Source organism: Manis javanica, chromosome 5 (assembly GCF_040802235.1).
Source record: "Manis javanica isolate MJ-LG chromosome 5, MJ_LKY, whole genome shotgun sequence".
NCBI lineage: Eukaryota > Metazoa > Chordata > Mammalia > Pholidota > Manidae > Manis > Manis javanica.
In genome coordinates this window covers 156674041-156696013 of record NC_133160.1, presented here as the reverse complement: position 1 = coordinate 156696013, position 21973 = coordinate 156674041, and the positions used below count along the sequence as shown (strand labels likewise).

Genomic DNA, 21973 nt, shown 5'->3' with positions numbered 1-21973 from the left:
ATAGAAGTTCTATGTGCTTCCCGCCCTCATGGAGCTTAGAGTCTGGAATACAAGACAGGCACTGAACTAATAATTAATTCCATATCTTATTCATGTTACAGAAGGGAACTTAAAGGTGTTGAATGTCAGCACATAGCAGGTAAACTATGTGGGGTCTTTGCTCTTCTAGTTGACCTTCAAGGTGACATCTACATCAGATTTTTACCCCCATATGAGAATCACTGTTCCTAAAACAATAACTTGTATATAGTGTATACACACCAGATGCTTAACAGTTTGTGGATATGAAGGAGGAATGAAAGAACGAAGCTAAGAAGGAATCAATATTAGATTATTTACTCAGGGTATGACTTGACAACTTATAGTTCTAAAGCCCTAAATCAAATTTGGAGCAAAATTGCACAATTTCCTTTTGCCCTTACATGTGGTGATGCCATTGTTAAAATCACCCATGTGCATAGTTTTCTCTTTCTAGCGTCATAGGACCTAGAACTTAGTCTTTCACCTGTGTATAGAAATATGTGACTTATATTTCTATTTGGGGCACCAGCCAATTTCTTTGAGGGCTGTTCTTAGGTGGCTGCAGTTATTAGAGGTGGGTTATTTCTATACACAAGTAGATTAATATTCATATGGCCTAAAATATGATAGCTATTCCAAAGTGTATACCTCAGGCCTCGGGATAAGGTCATATGATGGAAGATGTTTTCTCCTGGAACTTTACTGTGGTGCCCTAAGGGGCTTCTGGGACCACGGAACCACCATTCAAGCTCAGTACTATGTCCTAGAGAGTGGAATGGTGTTACTAATTAACAGTATCAAGGTTTCAGCGAGAAAACTGAAAGTTTTCAGTTCCAGAAAGTCCCAGAGGACTACCTCAGAAATGCAGCCAGCAGCCAAATAAGGAGGTTGTGAAAGGAATGGAGAAGGCTTGAGAATTTTCCTTACGCTACAAGCACTAGATTTTTGCTCTTAAGGGATTGACGTTAGAGGTGCCTCCCTCACGTCAACCCACAACCCACTATGTGTTCTCCACATGGTCTGGCTATGTGCTTCCCAAAGTGGTTCTGAACGTGGCATCTCACCCATAGTCCCACATTTGCAACCTTGTTAGGGTTACAGTCTTTCCATGGTATTCTTATTAGGACTGTAAGCTTGGAGTCAGACAGCCTTAGTATTCACCTCCAAATTCTCCCCTTTGACTGTGTGAGTTTGGTCGAAAGAAAGTGTCACCTGTTGTATTAAGTCAAAGACATGGGACATTTTTGACCCTCCTCCACAATCTCCTTTTCCAGCTTATTTTTAAATGTTGGAATGCCATAAGGCTTACACGAAAGTATTATTTTCTTATTCTCCAAATTCTATTCAATAACAATTTTAATTACCATCTGTACATGATGACTCTAAAATTTACATTTCCATCTCAGGCTCTACTTTGAGTTCTTTATTTGTCTATCCAACTCTCTGCTCTACTCTTCATTTGGAGGTTAAAAAAGTCACCTTAACGTTGTCATAACCAAAGCTTGGTTCATTATCTTCCCTGCCTTTCCTCCAAAACTTGTCTGTGCCCCGCACTCTATAACTCAGAGGCTGACATCATCTATTAATTGTGCTAACTTTGCTACCTTATTTCCATCCCCGCTGATCTCCAGGGAATTGTTCAATCTTGCTGATTTTATCTGAGTATCTATTGAATCTATCTGATTCTCCTTGTCTTCACTTATGCCACCCCAGTTGGAGCTCCCACAACCTCCCACATGAATTACTGCCATCACTCCTAAACACTCTCCAGGATTCCATTCTTGCTACACTCAAATCCATTCTCTACACAGGTCACAGTAATCTTCTAAAAATGCAAATTAGCTAAAGTCACTCCCTTGCTTAAACTCCTTCAATGACATTTCACTGCTGTTGTCATGAAGATCAGAATCCTTAAAATCTTCATAAGGAACTGCAGAGCTCAGCCCCCCTTGTGGCTCTCTCACAATAGCTTTTTGGTTCCCTCCAGCTTTTTGAGATAAAATTAACATGTGATATTTTGTAATTTAAGGTGTACATATTGATTTGATATACTTACGATAAATCATGGTGAAATGGTTTCCATCATAGCATTAGCTAATGCCATCACCACACATAATTACCATTTCCTTTTTTTTTTGTGGTGAGGACATTTAAGATCTCTCTTAGCAACCTTCAAGTTCACAATACAATATTGTTCACTGTAATTACCATACTTTACATTAGATACCCAAAATGTATTCATTGTATAAGTGAAAGTTTATATCCTTTGAACTATAGCTCCCACTTCCCCCACCCTTGGTAACCACCATTTTATTCTCTGTGAGTTTCCAATAATTCTTTATGATCCATTGATCTACTTTCTTTAAGTTCCTTAAATGTGCTGGGAACTTTCCCATATCTGATCTTTCACACTCGTGTTCATTTTCCTTGGGTTACTCTTGTCCTTCATATAGTGAAGTGGACATCTGTCATGTCTTCTGTCTGCCTAGCATTTGTTGACTACATTCGCTGTATTTGAGGAATGCACAGACTTAAGACTTTTGTCTAGCTAAGTTAGAGAATGACATCACCCAGGTTTCTTTGAAGCAAGAGCGTACACGTCTATTTCCACCAATCAGACTTACCCAGGTGAGAATTTAATCTGAAAGTGAACAGTTTAGGGAAAGCAGAACTTACTGTGCTGGTGAGGGTAACAGCAGAGGCATCCAGCTTTTGAGAATGAGAGTGGATAATATACAGTCTAGTTTCTGGTGCAAACATAGCTGAGATGCTGGTGGCTACTGTGGCTGCAGGAAAGTTAGGTTTTGGCAGCAACAGGAAGTATACGACTTTGTGCCTGTTGAGTCTTAACAGTTAAGGAAGTTTCTTTCACTCACCAGTTCCATGGGGTGCTTTTGTGCACTGTTCCTGAAGGCTTCGTTTGAGCCTCTTTCTCTAGCTTGACCTCTTTTATACTTCATCAGTCAAGATCAGATTCTATTACTTACAGCTAGGAAAGAACCCTGGCTGATAGTAGGGAATGCCAACTAATCCTTGAGCTCTCAGCACCCGTTCACTCCAGGAAACTACTCCATTTGCCCCATTCTCCCACCCTTGCTGATAGATCTTCCATTACAGCGTGTTGCCAAGACTCGGGTGTCATGGTTTGCCATGCAGCCTCTGTTGTTATCCTGCCTGGGTTCCAACCTCAAGTCTCTTGCTTACTTGATAATAAATTTTGTAAAGGTTACCTAACCTCTCTGTGCATCAATTCCCTTATCTGTGAAATGGGGACAGTGAGACTATCTATCTAACTCACAGGTTTACTGTAAATGTTAAATGAATTAATGCAGACATGAAGCCCTTGAAGTGGTATCTAAGTGCTCAGTAAATGTTAGCTAACATGTTCTCTCTCACAGTTCCCATATCTTTCCTTTCTTAATACTTTTTACAGATTGTAATTAAAGGGTGGTAATTTGATTAAGATATGTCTTTTGCATAGGCTGTTAAGCTCTGTAAAAAGAGAGGCTGTTTATTTTGTTCGCCATTATATTCCAGTTCCTGGCACAATACATATTTATTTAATAAATGGGGGTGTGTGTGGCTGTTGTCATAGGATCCCCTGAACCTTGAGTGATGCCACCCCACCTCTGAGCTCCCTGGGGTGGGGGAGCCTCAGCAGCTCCCTGTGTCTCTGGCAGTGTCACCCTAAGGTCCTTGTCTTTAGTGATTTATTCTTCATGACCCACACCTGACCCTTTCCCGCAGAGCACAAACCCTGGCCCAGATGCCTCACTCTCCCTTGATGCCCTAATTTCTCTGGTTCTCAGCACTGAGCATTTTGTGCTGACTCTCTACCCTCTGAAAGCTGTTTGATGCCAAATGGGAGGAAGAGATAAAACAGGTCTCATTCCTTGCCCTTTCAGATTCTGAGAGAAATAACCACCACAACAGTACCAACAAGTAGTGTGCTATTTACTATAAACTAGGCATTATTCATAGAGCTTTGCATGTATTCACCTATTTAATGCCACCATAGTGCTAGGAAGAAGATACTATTATTTCCATTTTATAGAAGGGGAAGCCAAGTCCCAGAAAGAAAGAAAGAAAGGAGGGAAGGAGGGGAGAAAAGGAAGGAAAGAGGGAAGGAAGGAAGATTTTCTGGTAGAAGAGAGCTTCACTGTCTGAGAACTTTTGTTCCCATAAAGACTTGTCTCCTGCAGTAGAAATCACTGCAAAACTAGTCCTGATGGAGGAATTTTGGAAGATGACACTGAATGCGTACCTATCTTCAGATCAGCTTTATAATTAAATAAAAATATGATTTTTATATGATGCTGTTCAACTGCTGATCACAGCTTCCCCCACCTCCTAAAAAAAACACCTCATGTAAGTAACAGAAACAATGCAGATAATTAAGAAAGCTTTTAAAGCTCATTTCTGGTTTAATTGGCATTTTCCTATAAAATATTTAAAAATCAACCTTTGGTTTCCAAACTATCTTTTCAGAGAGTCTTAGTTTTCGCTACCAGGAGTTGCCATGTGCAGGTGGGACCTCTTATGTTGGGATTATCTGAACATTTTCACAGATGTTGTCCAGCCCCTGATATTCAGCTGGAATTGGGGGTCGGGAGCTTGCTGAGCATTTCTTATGTTTAGATCTCCCTGATGTTGTTTTATTTTACTCTATTTTTTTTCACAAAGAGAGGGAAGAGCAGCCGCTGTGCCAGCTCTCTTGTTGGAACTATAATTCAGCTAAAGCACTCCTCCAATTGTAGTGTTCTTGTGCATTTGAACTAAATTCAGGGAAACACATTTTCAAAGTTAGCATGTGGGGAAGTTGCCAGAAAATCTGCTTCAAACCGTGTCTGGAAGGCTTTCTTTTTCCAGCTTTGACAGGCCTTGAGAGTGATTGTCACAAGCCCTCTGCAAAATCAGGTGGGTGGTTTGGGACTCAGAGCCCAGTCGGCAACCACTTTCAAAGGGTATGTTGTGTTCTGTGTGGCTGCTGTAACAAATCACCACAAATTTGGTGGCTTCAAAGACCGAAATCTATTCTCTCAGCTCCAGAGGCCAGAAGTCAGTAGGACTGGTTCCTTTTGGAAGCTCTGAGGGAGAATCTGTTCCATGATCCTCCACTGGCTTCTGGTAGATTTTACTAGATTCTCTGGCTGCCTCAGTGTTCCATGGCTTGTAGACAGATGGCTCCAGTCTCTGCCTCTGTCTTCATACTGCCTTCTTCCCTGCATGTCTTCTCCCCTTCTCTTATAAAGATGTTTGTCATTAGATTTAGGACTCACCATTATCCAGGATGATCTCATCTTGAGATCCTTAATTACATTTTCAAAGGCCCTTTTCCCAAATAATGTCACATTCACAGGTTTATTCTTTTGGGGGAGCCACTAATCAACCCATTACACCTAGTAAATTGAGATTTCCCATGATCTACTGAGATAAGGCTAGACTTTGATTAAGCAGGGGGATGAAAAGGCATTTTGACACGCCTGAGCACACGGTCTTTCCACCTTTATCTCAGTGGTCATCCATTTCCGCAAGGTGGTGTGACCTGGCCTGCCACCCTCTTTGCACAGAGATCCCAAGTTATGATTGTTAAGGAGAGGGTCAGAGAGAGATTGTCTAGCATTTATAAGTCTCAAGGGGGATGCCTTGGGGATTGGAAGCTGTGCTAAAAAAAAAAATTGTAGTGAACTGTCATGGCTTTTCCTAGGCTTTTGAGTCTCAAACTTCATTAAGCATAAAAATCACTCAGGGAATTTATTAAAAACAGAATTTCTTAGATCTGAACTTGTATTAGTTTCCTAAGGATGGCTTTATCAACCAAAATTAATTTTCTCAGCGTTCTGGAAGGTAGAAGTCCAAGATCAAAGTATCAGCAGGGTTGAGTTCTCCTGAGGTCTCTCCTTTTGGCTTGCAGATAACCACGTTTTCTCTTCCTCTCACTGGCCTTCTGTGCATGCTCACCCTGGTAACTCTCTGTTCTAAGGACCCCAGCCATATTGGATTAGAGCCCGTCCTAACGAGCTCATTTTAACTTAATCACTTCTTTAAAGACTTTATGTCCAAATAAGATCATATGTTGAAGGACTAGGGGTTGGGGCTTCAACATATAGATTTTGGGGGGACATAATTTAGCCCATAACACAACCCAAGAGATTCTCATTTTACTAGGTCTGGGGTGGGGCTAATAAAGTCTTTTTAAGCTATGCTCCAGGTAATGCCAACTGGTTCAGGTGGTCAGAATCAACACTTTGAGAAATAATGCCCTGGTGGATTGGTTATCATTTTGAAATTTGCTGAGGCTCTGTGTCTCTGCTTCAGCTTGATTCTTCCTTACACCACATATTCAGCAACAAATTAATGCAAATAGAAAATGTGCCACGACCCTCTGCAGACATTCTCCGTGACCTCTCCCCAACTCTTGTCTTTGGCTTGGATCTGTTCCCATTCTATTTTAATGACTTTGAATATGAGGTTGTCTTACATCCTATCTTTTTGACTTGTTATGACATTAACTTAGCTACCATACTAAAGGACTTTGACTCAGACATACTCTACCAGTTTTTTCCATATAAGGGATAAGATTTTCTGCTCCAGAAGTAAACCCCAGAATGTACCTGCTCAATTAATATCATATAGGTGTGAGAGCTAGGACGTCTGAAGCTTGATGCAATAGGGGTCTTAGGACTGCCTCTCTGGACTCAGGAAAGCAGGAAACCACAGAAGTACTTGGAGATGTCACCCTAGAGAAAACAAAGGAGTCTGTTAAATGATGTAAAGAGCCTTGTCATTAGATTTACAGTCACTCTGTACCTCTTTGTTCTTACACTCACTTTTCTCAGACTGAATGTTATCCTTGCGACTTTTTTCTCCATTTTACACTGTCCCAGATGTTCATTTAAACTCAATTTCTACTTTATCAAAATGTTTAGGTGGAGAGAGAGGGCACATCAAAGTATAGTTTTATTTTGGATTCTGCGCTTTCCTAAGGGATGGCCAGAGAGGAAAGCAACAGAAACCCACCATGGGCTAGATATTGTGCTGGGGGCCAGGCTAGCCTGTGTAATCTTTATTAAAAGACTTGGAGTATGTGTCTCCACTGTCCTCATGAGAAATGAGAGGCCTCTTCAGCGAGTACTTGCTGCATCTGGGACTCAAACACAAGGCTGCTGAGTTTTCTTCTCCAAATCTGCCATCACTTTTTTACAGATTCCTGAACTTTGAAGACATTTAACTAATCTTTATGATTTAAACCTAATGAATATGGTTATTGCATAGTTTGACAGTTGCAATAACAGGTTTTTGTGGATTTGTTTCTGTTGTCTGTTGATTCTGCTGATTTTTTTTATGTCATAATTTTTCAATGCCTGGTTATATTTGATTATGTACTGACGATTATACTTAAAAATATTTGTAATAATAATTAGAGACTTAGAATATAGGCATGCCCTTCAGAAAGAATTCAAATGTGCCTCTTGCAGGCATTTGGGGTACTTCCAGTCTGGGATCACCTCAACCGAACATCCAGACTTGACGTTTCTGAATCACCAGGTGCCTTGAGACTTTCCAGGGACTGGTCTGCTTGTGGCTCATCCTTGCCCTGAGGGTTTAGGGGTTGAGGATTTTATTTTTCTGCATGTAGGGCGCCATACTAAATTTTCCACCTGGTGTGGCTCTGGGCTTTGATATCTATCCTCACCCCAGAAAGTAAAAAAAGATTCTTATTTCTTAAAATTTAGAAAATCTATTAGTCAAAAGCAGTTGCCATGTGTAATTTCCACTTTCTGCTTTGGCTTAGTAATTCCCTATGAAATTTTCAGCTATTGTTTTGATAATTTGTTTTAAAAATTTAATCTAGTGTATTTACTTGTTTCCATTTGGTGTGTTTGCTTGAATAATGTAGTCTGCCATTACCTGAACATGGAAATCTAGAGGTCTGCATTTTTCCCTCTCGCTCATTCCTGGAGCTTTACCTATCTCATTTTTCTCCTTTGATACTTCTTTCTTTTGCACTGTTCTGAAGCTTTCCACCGGTTCTTGTCAAAGAAGCTAGGGTCTGTGGATTGGTGATTTGTTTGATAGCTTAATAGTTGTGCCACATTAAAGGATGTCTTTTATAAGTCTTAGGCAATCTTGAAAACAAAGGCTATCTCTGTTTATGAACCATTGGGAAATAATTCCCACCAAAACTGAATGCCCAATTTCTAGCTTTTTGTAATATGACAAACAGGACTAAAAATTACGGCACTACATAAACCAGTAACTTGAGAAGAGTCTGCCCAGTACTGTGAAATAAGGAGCTTCTAAAATAGGTGTGTGTATGTGTAGTAAAAAATTTGTTTTTGCCCAAAGAGTGGTTTGGCTTTTGTCCTCAGCTTCTGGGAGGAAATCTATAGCACCCCTGACAGAATGTCCTCGTTTAGGATAGTCACACTAGAAAGATGAACCATGTGACTAGTTTGGGGGGGCTTTGGGTCACTCAGTGTCATTTGGCTGAAGACGGAGTTTATCCATATCAGAGTCATGCCAGTGTAATGAAGCCCCAATAAAACTCTGAACACTGAAGCTCAGGAGAGCTTCTCTGGTTGGCAATACTCTGTGTGTTGTCACATGTTGATGCCAGGAGGGTAACTTGTCCTGCTTCCTAGGGGAGAGGGCATGGAAACTTTGCATTTGGAACCATTTTAGTCTCTAACTTATGTATCTCTTTCTTTGGCTGATATTAATCTTTGTTGTAATAAACCCTAACTGTGAGTATAACAGGCTTCACTGCGTTCTGTGTCTTTTTAGAAAATTATTGAAACTGAGGGTAGTTTGGGGAACCTCTTGAATTTGAAGTTGGTGTCAGAAGTAGGAGTAGTCTGGAGAAAGATTGTTCTCTCAACTACTTTTCAGTTTGGCTAACACTGGGCAGTGTGTGTGTGTGTGTGTGTGTGTGTGTGTGTGTGTGTGTGAGTGAGTGCGTGCGTGTTTGTAGCACACACTGGCGCAAGAGTCTTATCATTGGAACAGCCTGACAGAGTCTGTATCAATAAGACTTAGATATTTTTCAGCCTGTTGACTGGGAGACCCTTCCAACTGGACTCTCAGTCCAAAAGCTGACTCTGACTCAGCGGGGTGTCCCTTTTATTCTGGTGTGTTTTGCACCCATTCACAACTCCTTCCAGTCTGTATTGACTTTGCCTGAAACGCTGGTTAAAGAAAGTAAGTGAACTCACAGAAGTGTTTTTTCTCTACTAAGATTTGGGAGCTCATAAATCATAGTGACAAGAAAGGTGATGATGGCCTCTTTCTATTCTTGAGGAGATTGGAGGAGGAGAGGCGTGCAGGTTCCAGCACAGTTTTGTAATTTTTTCCAGTGGTAGCACAATGAGAAGCATTCCAGCGGGCTAGCTCCTCAGCCCTAACTAGGCAATTCTGTATGTGAATGTTCCTGCAATGAAAACGCAGACATCCACCAGTGTCACTCAGGCAGTTTAGTACCCGCTGTGGAACTTGTGGTGGTTAAAAATGAAATTGTCAAGATTTCCTTTTTGTACCCTTCCAAGCAGACAGGGCATCATTTTTAGCCCCTGGTTTAGCACATACATCAATCCTTTTGTACATGATCAGTGGGATAGTGTGTGTTTTCAGAAACTGTCTGGGTTTATACCTGGCAGGCTCTCTTGTTGGGCAATAATTCTGCAAATGAGAAAGAAAATATGCCGATTCTTACATGTTCCCAGATTGAATTATAAGGTGAAGGAGATTGTGCTTTTCTGACCTGGTATTTGGTTTCGTCACTTTAGTTCTTAGATATATGTCATCTAAGACTTAAATGTATTTAAAAATTACTTAAAAGTATTGGTATCTCGCAGGTTGTGGTTAACAGAGAGGGGAGGAGACATGCATGGCATTGTGGACCAGTAGGAGGGATATCTAATAACATGTTTTCATTCCTGCAAAGCTTTATGTGCTTGCATGTTTATATTTCATTTTCCAACAATACTTTATTTAAAAAAAGCCAATACAGCTTGGCCCAATTCCTGCCTCCAGGCCACTCACAAAGCATTCTCTAAGCAAAGCAATTTGTATGCTTCCACGTAAAAAGGTAGAGGCGTAATACATCAATTAACGTGTCTATGGAATATCCATAGTACAAAAAAAAAAATTCTGGGAGGGTTTGATGATCAACACACATACAGTAGTTTATGGGTGTAGTGATTTTAAGAGACCTAAGAAATACAGATTTACTCCAAAGAGAAATGTAAAGGGTGGATCTTGCTTTGCTGAAGCTAGAAAAGTCATTTTGGTTGAAGTCACTCCCTAAGATCATTACAATTTGACTTATTATATGAATGTTCATTTTCACCCAACATATTTAGGAATATGTTCTTTTAAAGGAAACCTGCCTTCTTATTTAATTTCTGCCCTGAGCGGTGGATATTAGTGCATCCTGTAGATAGAGTTTATTTATTCTTGTTTTAAAAGAGAAATGCTCAATGCAGCAATTCATACAACCTTAGAGATTTGCCAAACTCAAAATATTAAAATATTAATTATTAATACTAATCCTAAAATACTAAGTATTTTAATACTAATTAAAATATTAAAATGTTAATAAATACTAATGAAATATTAAAAAGTGAGCTCAATTCCCTGACTAAAGTGTTGGAAATCAGTGTAAAACTACTTAGAGAATTCTCCACATCTTGGCACCCTAATGCGGAGTCCATGGATGGGCTTTGGGGCATCTGCAAATAAGATTATTTAGACTACTGTGTGTGTGTATATGTACATTTGGGGGAGTGATGGTCCAATGCTTTGACTTTTAGAGAGCTTAAGTCCCACTCTGAGTTTAGATGTGGGGCAGAGGAGATAGCATAGCATTTTTGTGCCTACTCAGTCTAGGATATGGGCACAACCAGAGCTGTGTCCTGGCTCATTTCATTGTGGAGGTTCTATTTCTAGAATTCTAAAACATGTCTCAATTTTGTCATGGGGGTAAAAGATAAGTGCTAGGGCTTCCTCAGCCATGTTTTAATCACTTCCTCTGACTTACAAGTAGACTTTTTGGATTATCTGGAGGTTGTACTTAGAAGCTAGGAAGTGCTTTTAATAAATATAATTCTAGGTATTAGGGAGAACCCTTGTGTGTGTGTGTGTGTGTGTACTTCTTTGTCTGAAAAGTAGCAGATATTGAAAAGATGTATATTGAACAAATGAATGATGAACAAAATGAATATCAAAATAAATGAAGAGCCAAATAATTGGAATAATATGTAATTTAACTTCTTGAATGAAACCTCTGCTTGGTTAAAAGAGAAAATTAGAAAAGCAGATTGAGAGAAGTTTTTTTCTTTTTCCACTGTGATCCCTGCAGGAGAAAGATACCCATGCTGGCCATCAGTGATTTTGTGTGTTCTGATTAAACTTTCCCAGAAATAGTAATTTTTCTTTTCTTTTTTCTTTTCTTTTTTAATTTCAGCTATCCAACTTGACGAAGTCAATCTTAAAGTATATTGTTTATGGTCTCTTCTGGATAACTTTGAGTGGAACCAGGGATACAGTAGCCGGTTTGGTCTCTTCCATGTTGATTTTGAAGATCCAGCTAGACCCCGAGTCCCTTACACATCAGCAAAGGAGTATGCCAAGATCATCCAAAATAATGGCCTGGGGAGACCTGTATAGAAGAGATGGCTGTGGAGTCTCTCACCCCGACAGGAGACCTCTGCTTTTGGAAAGGAAGTCTGCTTTGGTGGTCCATCAGACAACCTCAAGTTGCCTTTGTAATCAGCCCCTACCAGCTGATCCATGATTATGAAGGCTGAATATGTAATGCCTGGGGATGTAGTTAATGATGGCTTTTACTTTATTTGCATTTGATCAATGAGGCTTTAAAGAACCAGAATAGAAAACCACTGAAACAGATTTTTATATTAAGAAATCAGATAGACTTGGAAACTTCAATTTAAATCCCTAGAATTTTTCTAGAAACAATAATGCAAAATTTATGGATTGTATGTTCATGAATTACAACCCTAACAGCAGACTACTTATTATAATAATACTTGTTTATGAGCCTGTTTTCTTCTGGTTACATAAGCTATTGTTTGCTGAATAGATCCATGTTCATGTCATCCATGAAATTTTTACTATTTAATCTACTCTAAAAAAATCAAAATTAAAATTAGTCACATTGTGTAGTTATGCATTGTATTCAACAAAGGGATGAATTGATAATTTAATAAAATGGATTTGTTGATGTAGTTGGCACATATTTTATCTATGCATGAACAAGTACATCTTTTTCTTGCTTGATGAACTTCTGAAAAATAATAAACTAGTAAAACAGATTGGCAGAAAAAATATTTGAATGTTGATTTTTAAGAGAAACTACATACCTACTGCTGAGTGACTCCAAATGGGAAGCAAAATAATAAGCAGGGCATGGTCTCTAGTTTGAGTATTTAAGGAAAAATTTAAGGTCCTTAGGAATACTGATGGCACTCCTGAAACACATATATGGATTGAATTACCTACATGAGTGTAACCAAAGGAGGGAAGGATTCATTACATCGGTAGCTGAGATGTCTGAAATGTATATGGGGTCGGTTGGGTTTGGACATTTTACTGAGCTTCCTCCATAGGCATCAGGAGTAGATTCATGGCTCCATCTGGACTTCATGCTCCACTCCAGCATGTCTGGAATTTGGCCCTTCACATCCATATTTAAGTAGTAACGAACATTCATTCTTGTAACAGGCTTGAAGCTAAGAGGTAATTAGATTGCCCATTTTGTACACTGTGAGGAACTGAGGCCGCAATTATGTGCCTCTTTCTCAAGTCCCATCAGTACTTATTTCCTAGACCAGGCACTTCTTTGGCCAGCACACAGTAAGGTGGGGTGCCATAGATGTCTTTGTATATTTTGAAGAGAGGAGAAAAGAAACAAGCGTGTGGCATTGCTTGATATAGGAGGAAGAGGAGAAGGTGTTTTTCTGTATTCACATTTTGCTTTCCTGAGCAATACTCTGCATACACTTTACCATCCTCAGAAGGCCTTTTTGGCCCTGAGCAGACGCTATGTCATTAAATAAAAAACAACCCCCCAAAAATTGTGGTCAATTTGTGGATCGTTTTCTTGTTCATAATCAGGGAATTATTTACAGCAAAAGAGCACTCTCTTGGTAACTTTAGACAGAGTGAGAAAGAAATGGTCGTAGTAGTCAATAAGCGTGGATGCACTGGGGAAAATTATATTAAGATTAAAACGGTATTCATAGGAAATTCTATTACATCTTTGCCACTGGTTTGTTATTTTTATTGTTCAATGAGACATTATCTTACAATTTGTGTTCATTTAAAAAGCACATTTCCAAATCTTATTTCATTCCTCTCCTATCCAGCCTGTCTTTTTCATTTTTACCATGTACCTTATTTACAATTTATGTGCCTTCCTTATATTATCTTGCAAGACAACTGAGTTTTCCTTTTAATTAGGATGTTGTTTTGAATATTACTTATCCTACAGGGCATATTTACAAGTTTTACAACAATACAAATGAGCCCTGTATTTTCATTTCCAAAACTAGAGAATTAATATTCACGCTGTAAATAAAACGATCTGTCACATTTGGTCTACCAGGTGAAGTAAACATTCTAGCTGCAGCACCGGTGAGCTTTCTAGCCATGCAGGGCCCTTCTGCAGCTCTGCTGCATTTTGCAGGCCCGCTCTTAGTCCCAGAGATGGACAAACCAAGGGTGCTTCTCTAATTAGTCCTGTAAATCAGAACTGCTGTGAGGTTAAAGCGAAGAAAAAAATATTCCACCACCCAAGAACCTAACAGCCCCTGTAGTATTTTAATTAATGCTAGTTTTAATTGCTGGTATTAACATTTGAAAACAAGATTGATTGGCCTTTGCCTGTCAAGGAAACACAACTTGGATTCTTTACATGGAAAAACAGGAGTTGTTAATTATGCTTAAAAATCCATAGGTAGTGTACTTAGATGTCTTGAAGGTCATCTGAGGCTTGTAAAGCACATGTTTTATGTCTGTTTTATCTAAGGAGAAACTTGGATATCACAATGATGGATGGCATCTACTTGTATTTCTTTCTACCTTACCTCTTTGCTTTTTTTGTTTGTTTTTTAAAGAGAATGTGAGCACATGTTATTGACACCCTAGGGATTACGTTAAAAAATTGTGTGGTTTTGATAGTTTTTTTATTTTAGGGCAAGTCATTTCTAAATTGCTAAAACATACAAAAAATAAGAGCAGCCCGTTTTCATTTTGATGTGTGGGACTTTAGTTTTATAACTCCTGCTAACACCAGCAGGAAATGCCCACCTAAGCCCTTTATTGAATGAGAAGGTATGAGTTCTCATTAAGAAACCCGTAAACTAAGAAGCTGACAACCTTGGTGTTTGGCGGTGGTGTGTCAGTCAGCTTTTGTGCTCCGGGAATTTGTGTTCAGCCTGTAGCTTTTAATTATTTTTATGAACGAGGGAATAATGAATACATCTGTAATACACTGAAAAAATTCCCCAACACTGACTGACCAAAAAAGTAGATTTATATGATAATCCTTAAACACCAATTCTATTGCTCAGTGCTAGCCAGAGAGAAAATAGAACACTGAGCTTCATTATTGAGAGAACAGAATAAATCAAAGCTGATGGAATTAATACTGTTTAATTACTAGCAATACACCTTACCCAGAGAGCACATATTCATCACTGATCACAATATTTCAGGCTCTAGCTGTCCTGGGAGGGATATAGTATTTAGTACAAAGCATGATGAGCTTTTAAGAATGAAATTAGAAAAAACTTTGACATAGAGACACTTTACGGTGGCCTTTATGAAGTGCATAAACCTTATCAACTGTGGCCCTAGATGAGATGGGAACAAATGGTAGAAGCCATGGATCGGGGTCATGGGGAGGAGCAGTTTCCAGTGCAGAGGGTTAATGGGCATATCCTGTAGAGTGAATGGAGCCTGTTGTCCCAGGTTTCCCCAGTGTCTGTAAGTGTCACTTGACCTTACTCGAGTGGCTATTGGTATTTATCTAGTAGGAGGCAAAACATAGCGTAATCATTAAGAAATGCTGGCTCTGAAGCCAGTACACCTGGATTAAAATCTTGGCTCTGACACTTACTAGCCAAGTGACATTAACCAGTTTGCTGAAGCTTTCTGTGCCTCAATCTGCCTGTCTATAAAATGCGCTCCTCATAGGGCTCTTGTGAGAATTAAACAAGCTGATGGATGTAACATGTCTGGAGCACTTTCTGGAACATGGTAAAGGCAGGTTAGTGTGCGCCGTTACTTTTAACTTTCACACTTGTTCACACTGGTCCACCATCAATTCAATGACAGTGTAGGTTTTTCCTACTCTGGTACTACCTCCACTTCCCACAAAGATTTCTGCTCTGGTATGTTCACTGTTTCCCTAATTTTTGGTCTCTCCCATTTTTGTGGCAGTGGTTTACCTTGTGGCCTCATTCTCTGGCTATCTAAGAAGAACTGTCAATTTGCAGTTTGTCCAGCTTTTTTCTTGTGGGAAGCAACACTTCCAAAGCTCCTTACGTGTTGGACCAGAAACCGGAAGTCACCATTACTTTCATAATCACTAGAATCAAAGGTTTCCAAGAGTCCAGTCATTGCATATTTATTAAACTAAACTCTATGATGAATTTTAGAAATGCAAACTGCAAATGAGACACACCTCTCCCAGGAGGTTCATGGTGTGGTTGGGGAGCTAGGATAGAAACATGAAATGATAACAAGTGATGGCAGGTAAATTTTCCAGATAGAGATATCTGCCAGCTGGAGTGGGTGCAAATGGCTTCATGGGCAAGGGAAAATAATATAAAATAAAAGTAATATAAATAATAAAATATGATAACATAACTAATACTAGGAAAACTATGGAAGAGGAAAGCATAAAGCCTGTTGGAGTGGAAGGCAGTGCCCTGGCCAGTTCACCTCAGGAAAAGAGAGGACAGGTTCAGGCCAGAATGGGAGAAAACATGGTAAGAAACATAGTAAGGGCAGAGTTAGTGTGAGTCAAGGTGGAACTAGAAAAGGAGTTGATGTTCAAAGATGCTTTGGTTTCCTCTTAGACAAGGTTAAAGGCTCATGAGCAGGTTGGTGATGCAACATATTGAAAGATGGCAAAGAACCTAGGATATAGGAACCAGATAGAGAATTGTTCCTATGAGAATATAGTTGATGCTTTAAGGGTCCAACTTAAGTGCTTTAAGTGGGAAGTGCATATGTGAAAAGTTAATGTATAATTATAATTAATGTATGAAAGTTACACAGGAACTTAAATGCAACATGGTCTCTTGGATCAGACTCTGGAAAAGAAAAAAGGGCATTAGTGGAAACTCTGGGAAAATCCAAATAAGTCTTTGGTTTAATTAGTGGTGCTTTACCAGTGTTCAGTCCCTGCTTTTGGTAAATAGATATACCATAGTTATGTCAGGTGTTAACATTAGGGGGAACTGGATGAGGAACATATGAAATGCTCTCTTCTCTCTTTGCAACTCTTCTGTAAATCTAAAATTATCTCTCCCAAAAGTTTAAAAAATATCTGGAAAGAGTTAATAATACATTCAGAAATCATATTAGATATAGACATATAATCTACATAGAGAAAAAAGAGGAAAGAAAGACCCACTATAAAAGTCTTGTTATTTCCTCTTTCTCTCTTATCTTGGTTGTGGTGTACTGTAGTTAATTTTTCTTCTTCTTTATAATTTGTTCTCATGTTTTCATTACTTCTGTTTTCTTCTATTATTAGACAATATTAAAAAAAATTATAGAAGTCAAAGTGATTCATGGAATGTTGGAGTAATCGAGATAGGGAGGTCGGTGACGGCTCTATGAGGGAACAATGGTGCAGGTGACAAAAATTGGCAGGTACCTACCTTACTCCATCTGGATGATACTTTAAACATGTCATGACAATAAATATTTCTTAAATAGATGTTAGTTTTGAGATATTTAAAAATGAGTTGCTACCTCTCATCTACAATCACAAATTTGTTATGTCTCTGTCACACATGTTTTTAATGTTTTTTTGTTTGTCATTCTAGGTGGTGAGCAACTTGAGGCCTTATTTATCTTAATATTTCTAGTTCATAGCATGATATCTGGCAATTCTAAGCAATTTATAAATGTGTATTAAATTATTGATGTGGTGGACTAATGCGGTAGTCGAAGTCTTGCAATGGATATTTAAGATACAGATCGACTCCTTTAATCCTTACAAGAACCTACGAGTTATTCTACAATTATGATCCTCATTTCACAGATGAGCAAACCAAGGCAGAGAGAAGGGAACTAACTTGTCTGACCCATAGCTCTAGTAAATGGTAGAGCTAGCACTGCAACCCATACAGTCTGTTTCTAGCCGTCAAAATGCTACTTCATACTTTCCTGATAGGATTGTGGCACCTGAATCAGTGCTGGCACCCAAGGTTTCTGGCTCCTGGTTATTTTCAATAGGCTACACTGACACATAATTTAGCCGGACTACAGTAGTTCAGTATCAAATCCTCTCTGTCTCTGAAACTTCAGCTAATTTTCCATACTCCTCAGCTAGTCATTTCACAAAGTAGTAAACGTGTTGTTTCTTTCCTAAGACTACCATTGTCCATACCAAACATTATTCTCTTTCCTTCTACACTCACCCAGGCTACTTTGTTTTTGAATCCTGTCTTCTAAACTAGTGACTCTTCCTTGCAATTGTATTGACCAAAACAAAGTTATTCCCATGATAAAAGTACAGCGTAACCACGTGAGTAGTGTCAGACAAGCAGGGCTTCAGGTGCAGCTCCAGTATTTATGGAGTGTACAACCTGGAGCAACTCACTCATATCTCTGATTTTTATTTCCCTCATCTATAAAGTGAGAATTAAAATAAACTCTCATTGTTTTACGGGACAGTAGTGAGAATTAAATGAGATGATACATCTAAGATTACTTAGAACACTTTCCACTAAGTGGTAATCATCACATCCATCAGATGGTAGCTATCATTACAATTTTTTGTCTAAATTAGTGCAAAGACTCTAACATCAAGGAAATAATTTCATGCAAACAACTCTTGCTAGATGTCTACCTTGCTTCCTTATTCCTTCCATCTGTACTGAAGCAATGGTTCTGTGAAGGATAGCCACTGACAGCTCTGAGAGAGAAGCTCATCCTTCTTGCATAATCTTGGAGGATTATTCTTCCTTTGGCTAGAGATCTAATCAAGTACTCCAATCCTCCATTGCTTTTCCAGATCCACCCTGCCCAGGGGATGGAGGGCTGCCTTCTAGGAGTGACTGCCTTCCCAAATCTGTAGCCTATTTAGTGATGATTTAGGACCTGTCTGCATCAAATAGAATTCTGTGGTGGGCTCCACGTGCCCTTTGTGCTCTCCAGGTCACACAGAACTGAAAACATTTGATTTACCACTTACATAGCAACAAAGAAGACAGGTGGAGAAATCACACTGTATTACCCACTCTCCTGTAAATGTCTCTCTCCTTGTCTCCCTCCCTGCAAGTGACCATACATGGTTCTTATTACTTTAATAGACTGTGAATTGATTTGTGTGCAAGATGTAACTAGTGGAAGGGTTTGGCAGAGAATAAATTTTTTTTCTTTTCTCTGTTTCGTTTTTTTTTTTTTTTTTTACAGTAGAATGAATCCCTGAAAACCTTCCAGATTCTCTACCTTCTGATCAGACTGTCTATTATAATTGAGCCGGATGGCAAACTTCTTCTTAGTGACTCTAAATTATATTTAATCCTGTTAGGATCACTTTTTATTGAAAGGCATGTGTTGTGTTGGAGTTGACAGGAGTCCAGAAGCCAAGATACCCAGCAGAGGAAAATAAACTATTGCATTTACTAATGCTTGTCATTTTCATACTGGGTCCAGCTGTGTAGCCTCTTGAAGGATGTAGAAGATTGGGGATGTTTGGTGCAAATAATGGTGGGCCCCTGGGTGGTGCAGAGAGCTCTCTATGCAAGAAAATCATCTTTTGAGCCCACTGGACTAAGAACCAAAGGCCATTTTGAGTGTAGACAATATAATTCTATTAGTGAAAAGCCCTTGCAGGGGAAAATTGCCTGTGCTAAAATCTGTGCACAAATTAAAATGACAGGGCTAAGGGGGAAAATATCTCTATAAAAGGCTTTATGAGTCCAGTGGATAATAATATCCTTGTCACATTAGGATCTGGGGACCTAAAGACATAGGGGCTTTTTTACACAGCATATGGGTCTTCTTTACTCAGCTTTACCCTGTGCAGTAAATCCGTTCTTGGGTACTTACTTGATGAATTTGAGTGCTGTGCCAAAGCATACTTTTATTCTCATCAAGAAAAGTGGAAAATAAGGTCTGCATATCATCGATGTGTGTTGACACCTTATAAAATTGCTGCCATCTAAAAGCCCCATTTGGTTAAATGTATTGCATGTGTAAATTCCCTGTAATTTGCATGGGATTTTGTGCCGACATGTACTGTTCCTATCGTTGTTTTGATATGGTGTGTACAATTTATTTAAATGTGTACCCCGAATTAGAATAAATTCATTAGAAAGAGGTGAATTGGAAAAAAAATATCTGCCAGCACAAATGCTGTTCATTTCCCAGGGTGACAGAAATCCAAAGTCCCAAGGACTGCCTAACTGTGGAATAGCTGATTTCATGTATCACAGCGCCCTCTGCATGGGGAGCCCTTCTCACTGATTGGGCGGCCGCTGCAAATGTAAAGCTTATGCTCCATTTCCCTAATCCCATGACAAAGACATGAGCAATGGGCTGTCACATATTTGAAAATGGTGCTGTGTAAGTAAATAAAGACACAGTACATAATTCTATAAGGATGATGACAACATTTACTCTAGAGTTAAGCAACAATGAAACACATGATTCTTTGAGCTCTAGCAATGGACTAAGGATTCAGTACCTGTACACCTCTTTGTTAAACTGCAGCAAAATTAAGATAAGAACTAACCCCCTGCCCTCTCTCCCTTCCTCCATCCTCTCTACCCACATCTTTTCTTTTTGCTCCTTTCCTCTCTGTCGCTTTTTCTTTTCTACCTCATTCTCTTCCTCTAGCTCCATCTACTCCCTCCCTCCCTTATTCTTTCATCAGACATATTAGGAACCTGTCTTGGCTCAGGCATTGTGCCAGTAGTGGGACTATATTGTGACCAAGATCGATAAAACTTCGCTCCTCATGAAACTTACATTTCACTTGGAAACAGGAAGACCAACCCAGGGCCCAGGGTGCCCGCCAAGGGGGAGCCACCCTCCTCCCTCTTTCTGAAAATTTTGCTTAGTGTATGATGCTTGGAGTAAAGCAGTTATGATAAATAAGAAATATCAAAACCTGTTGAACATCTTAACCTGATTTGCAAGTTTTGATTTTTTTTCCCCTTAATTTCAAAATGCATATGGTGTTGGAGGAGACACCATTATCTTGTCAGAGCTTAGGGCCTCTAAAAGTCTTCATAGAGAACATGTGGGGAACAAGTAATTGGACAGTGACACTGACCAAGTAATGAGAAGTGTGGTGGGCGTGGTGAAGAGAAGCGCACAGTGCTACACAGCACACGACAAGGGAACCAACCTCCCCTCTTTTTCTTGATAAAATCCAAGCCATGCACATTTCAAACTATAGTGCAATAAAGCTCCTGAAGGAGTTGGTGTTTACAGTGTGCCTACAGTGGGCAAGGGTTGGGGAGACATGATCAGTCTTCCTGGCTGCCCGTGAAGTAGATAAAAACAAGTGGGAAGACTGAGAAAGAATTGAAAACCCTTGATAAATGGTTAAATCTTTGCATAAGATAGAGATTTTTTTATTCTAAGAAAATTGAAGAGTTGGGTGAATTTGACTTCAGAAATAAACATAACTTCCTTTCTCTTCAAATGGTAGGGATGAAGGGAAGAGGAGCTGCAAATAAAGCCTACATCATCTGTGTTGTATGGATAAACTACACGTTTTGCTCCTCGTGGCTTTGAGGCTTTCTGGAAGCTTCGTATGAGGACTATTGGCATGGGGCAGTTTCTGGGGTGACTTTATGATGCCATAAGGAGGCACTGTATGGCAGTGGTTCTCAAACATTAATGGACAGTGATATCACCTGGTGGTCTTGTCAAAACTTGGATTCCTGGGCCCATCCCAGAGTTTCTGATTCAGCAAGTCTGGGAGGCAGGCAACTGAGAACATGCATTTCTCATGAATTGTCAGGTAATGCTGCGGCTGCTGACTTTAAAAGCCACTGGTGTATGTATGCCAACGAATCAACTCCCCTTAATGGTGGGGATGTAGAAAGAGGTGGGGAATTGGCTCAATAATCAGAAGACCTGGGTAAATAACCAGTGCCACTGTTTACAAATGCCTCGTTCATCTTAATCTCGCCATTGAACGTCTCCACATTTCTCCTGTCATTGTTGAGAGGGTGTGTTCTTATAACAAAGTTGTGACAATGATCATGAAATTATCTCTGAAAGCATTCTGTAAACTAAACAATAACAAAACCCAAAAAAAACCAGTAAAACTTTTTCTTAATTCTTCCTATGATCACATATCTCTACCTAGTGTGTCCAATAAACAAAGGCTCAAAGATTGGGGAAGGTGTCCCCAGGGGGGGGAAAGAAGAAATCTCTGAAGTCCAACATTCATGGTTACAAGATGGAAGCAGTGCTGCCCGATGGTACACTACAGAGCAGAAAATACAGAAAGACTAGGTGCAAATGATTCTGTGGTGTTCTCAGAAATTCCTGTCTTTGTTGGAGTTGACACACTGTCAGTTTTTGGGAAATTAGAGTTGCCAGTTCACTCAGTCAGGTCTGAGTCTGGGTGAGTGGATGGGAGCCTGTTGGCCAAGAACGGCTGAACCTCTTTCAAAAGTGATAGATTGTTAAGAGAGAGTGGTATAATTTAAGTATTTGATATTGTAAA

At 39.4% G+C, this 21973-nt stretch overlaps 1 protein-coding gene across 1 annotated transcript in view; it reads left to right on the top strand.

Moving 5' to 3' along the window:
- The window catches only part of LOC108389137 (cytosolic beta-glucosidase), a 96713-nt gene extending 84515 nt beyond the window's left edge, over positions 1–12198 (top strand). The window contains exon 5 of the mRNA XM_017647708.3: positions 11486–12198. Coding sequence (XP_017503197.2) covers positions 11486–11688 — 203 coding nt within the window. The 3' untranslated portion in view covers positions 11689–12198. The remainder of the gene's footprint in view (positions 1–11485) is intronic.
- The last annotated feature ends 9775 nt before the right edge of the window (positions 12199–21973 follow it).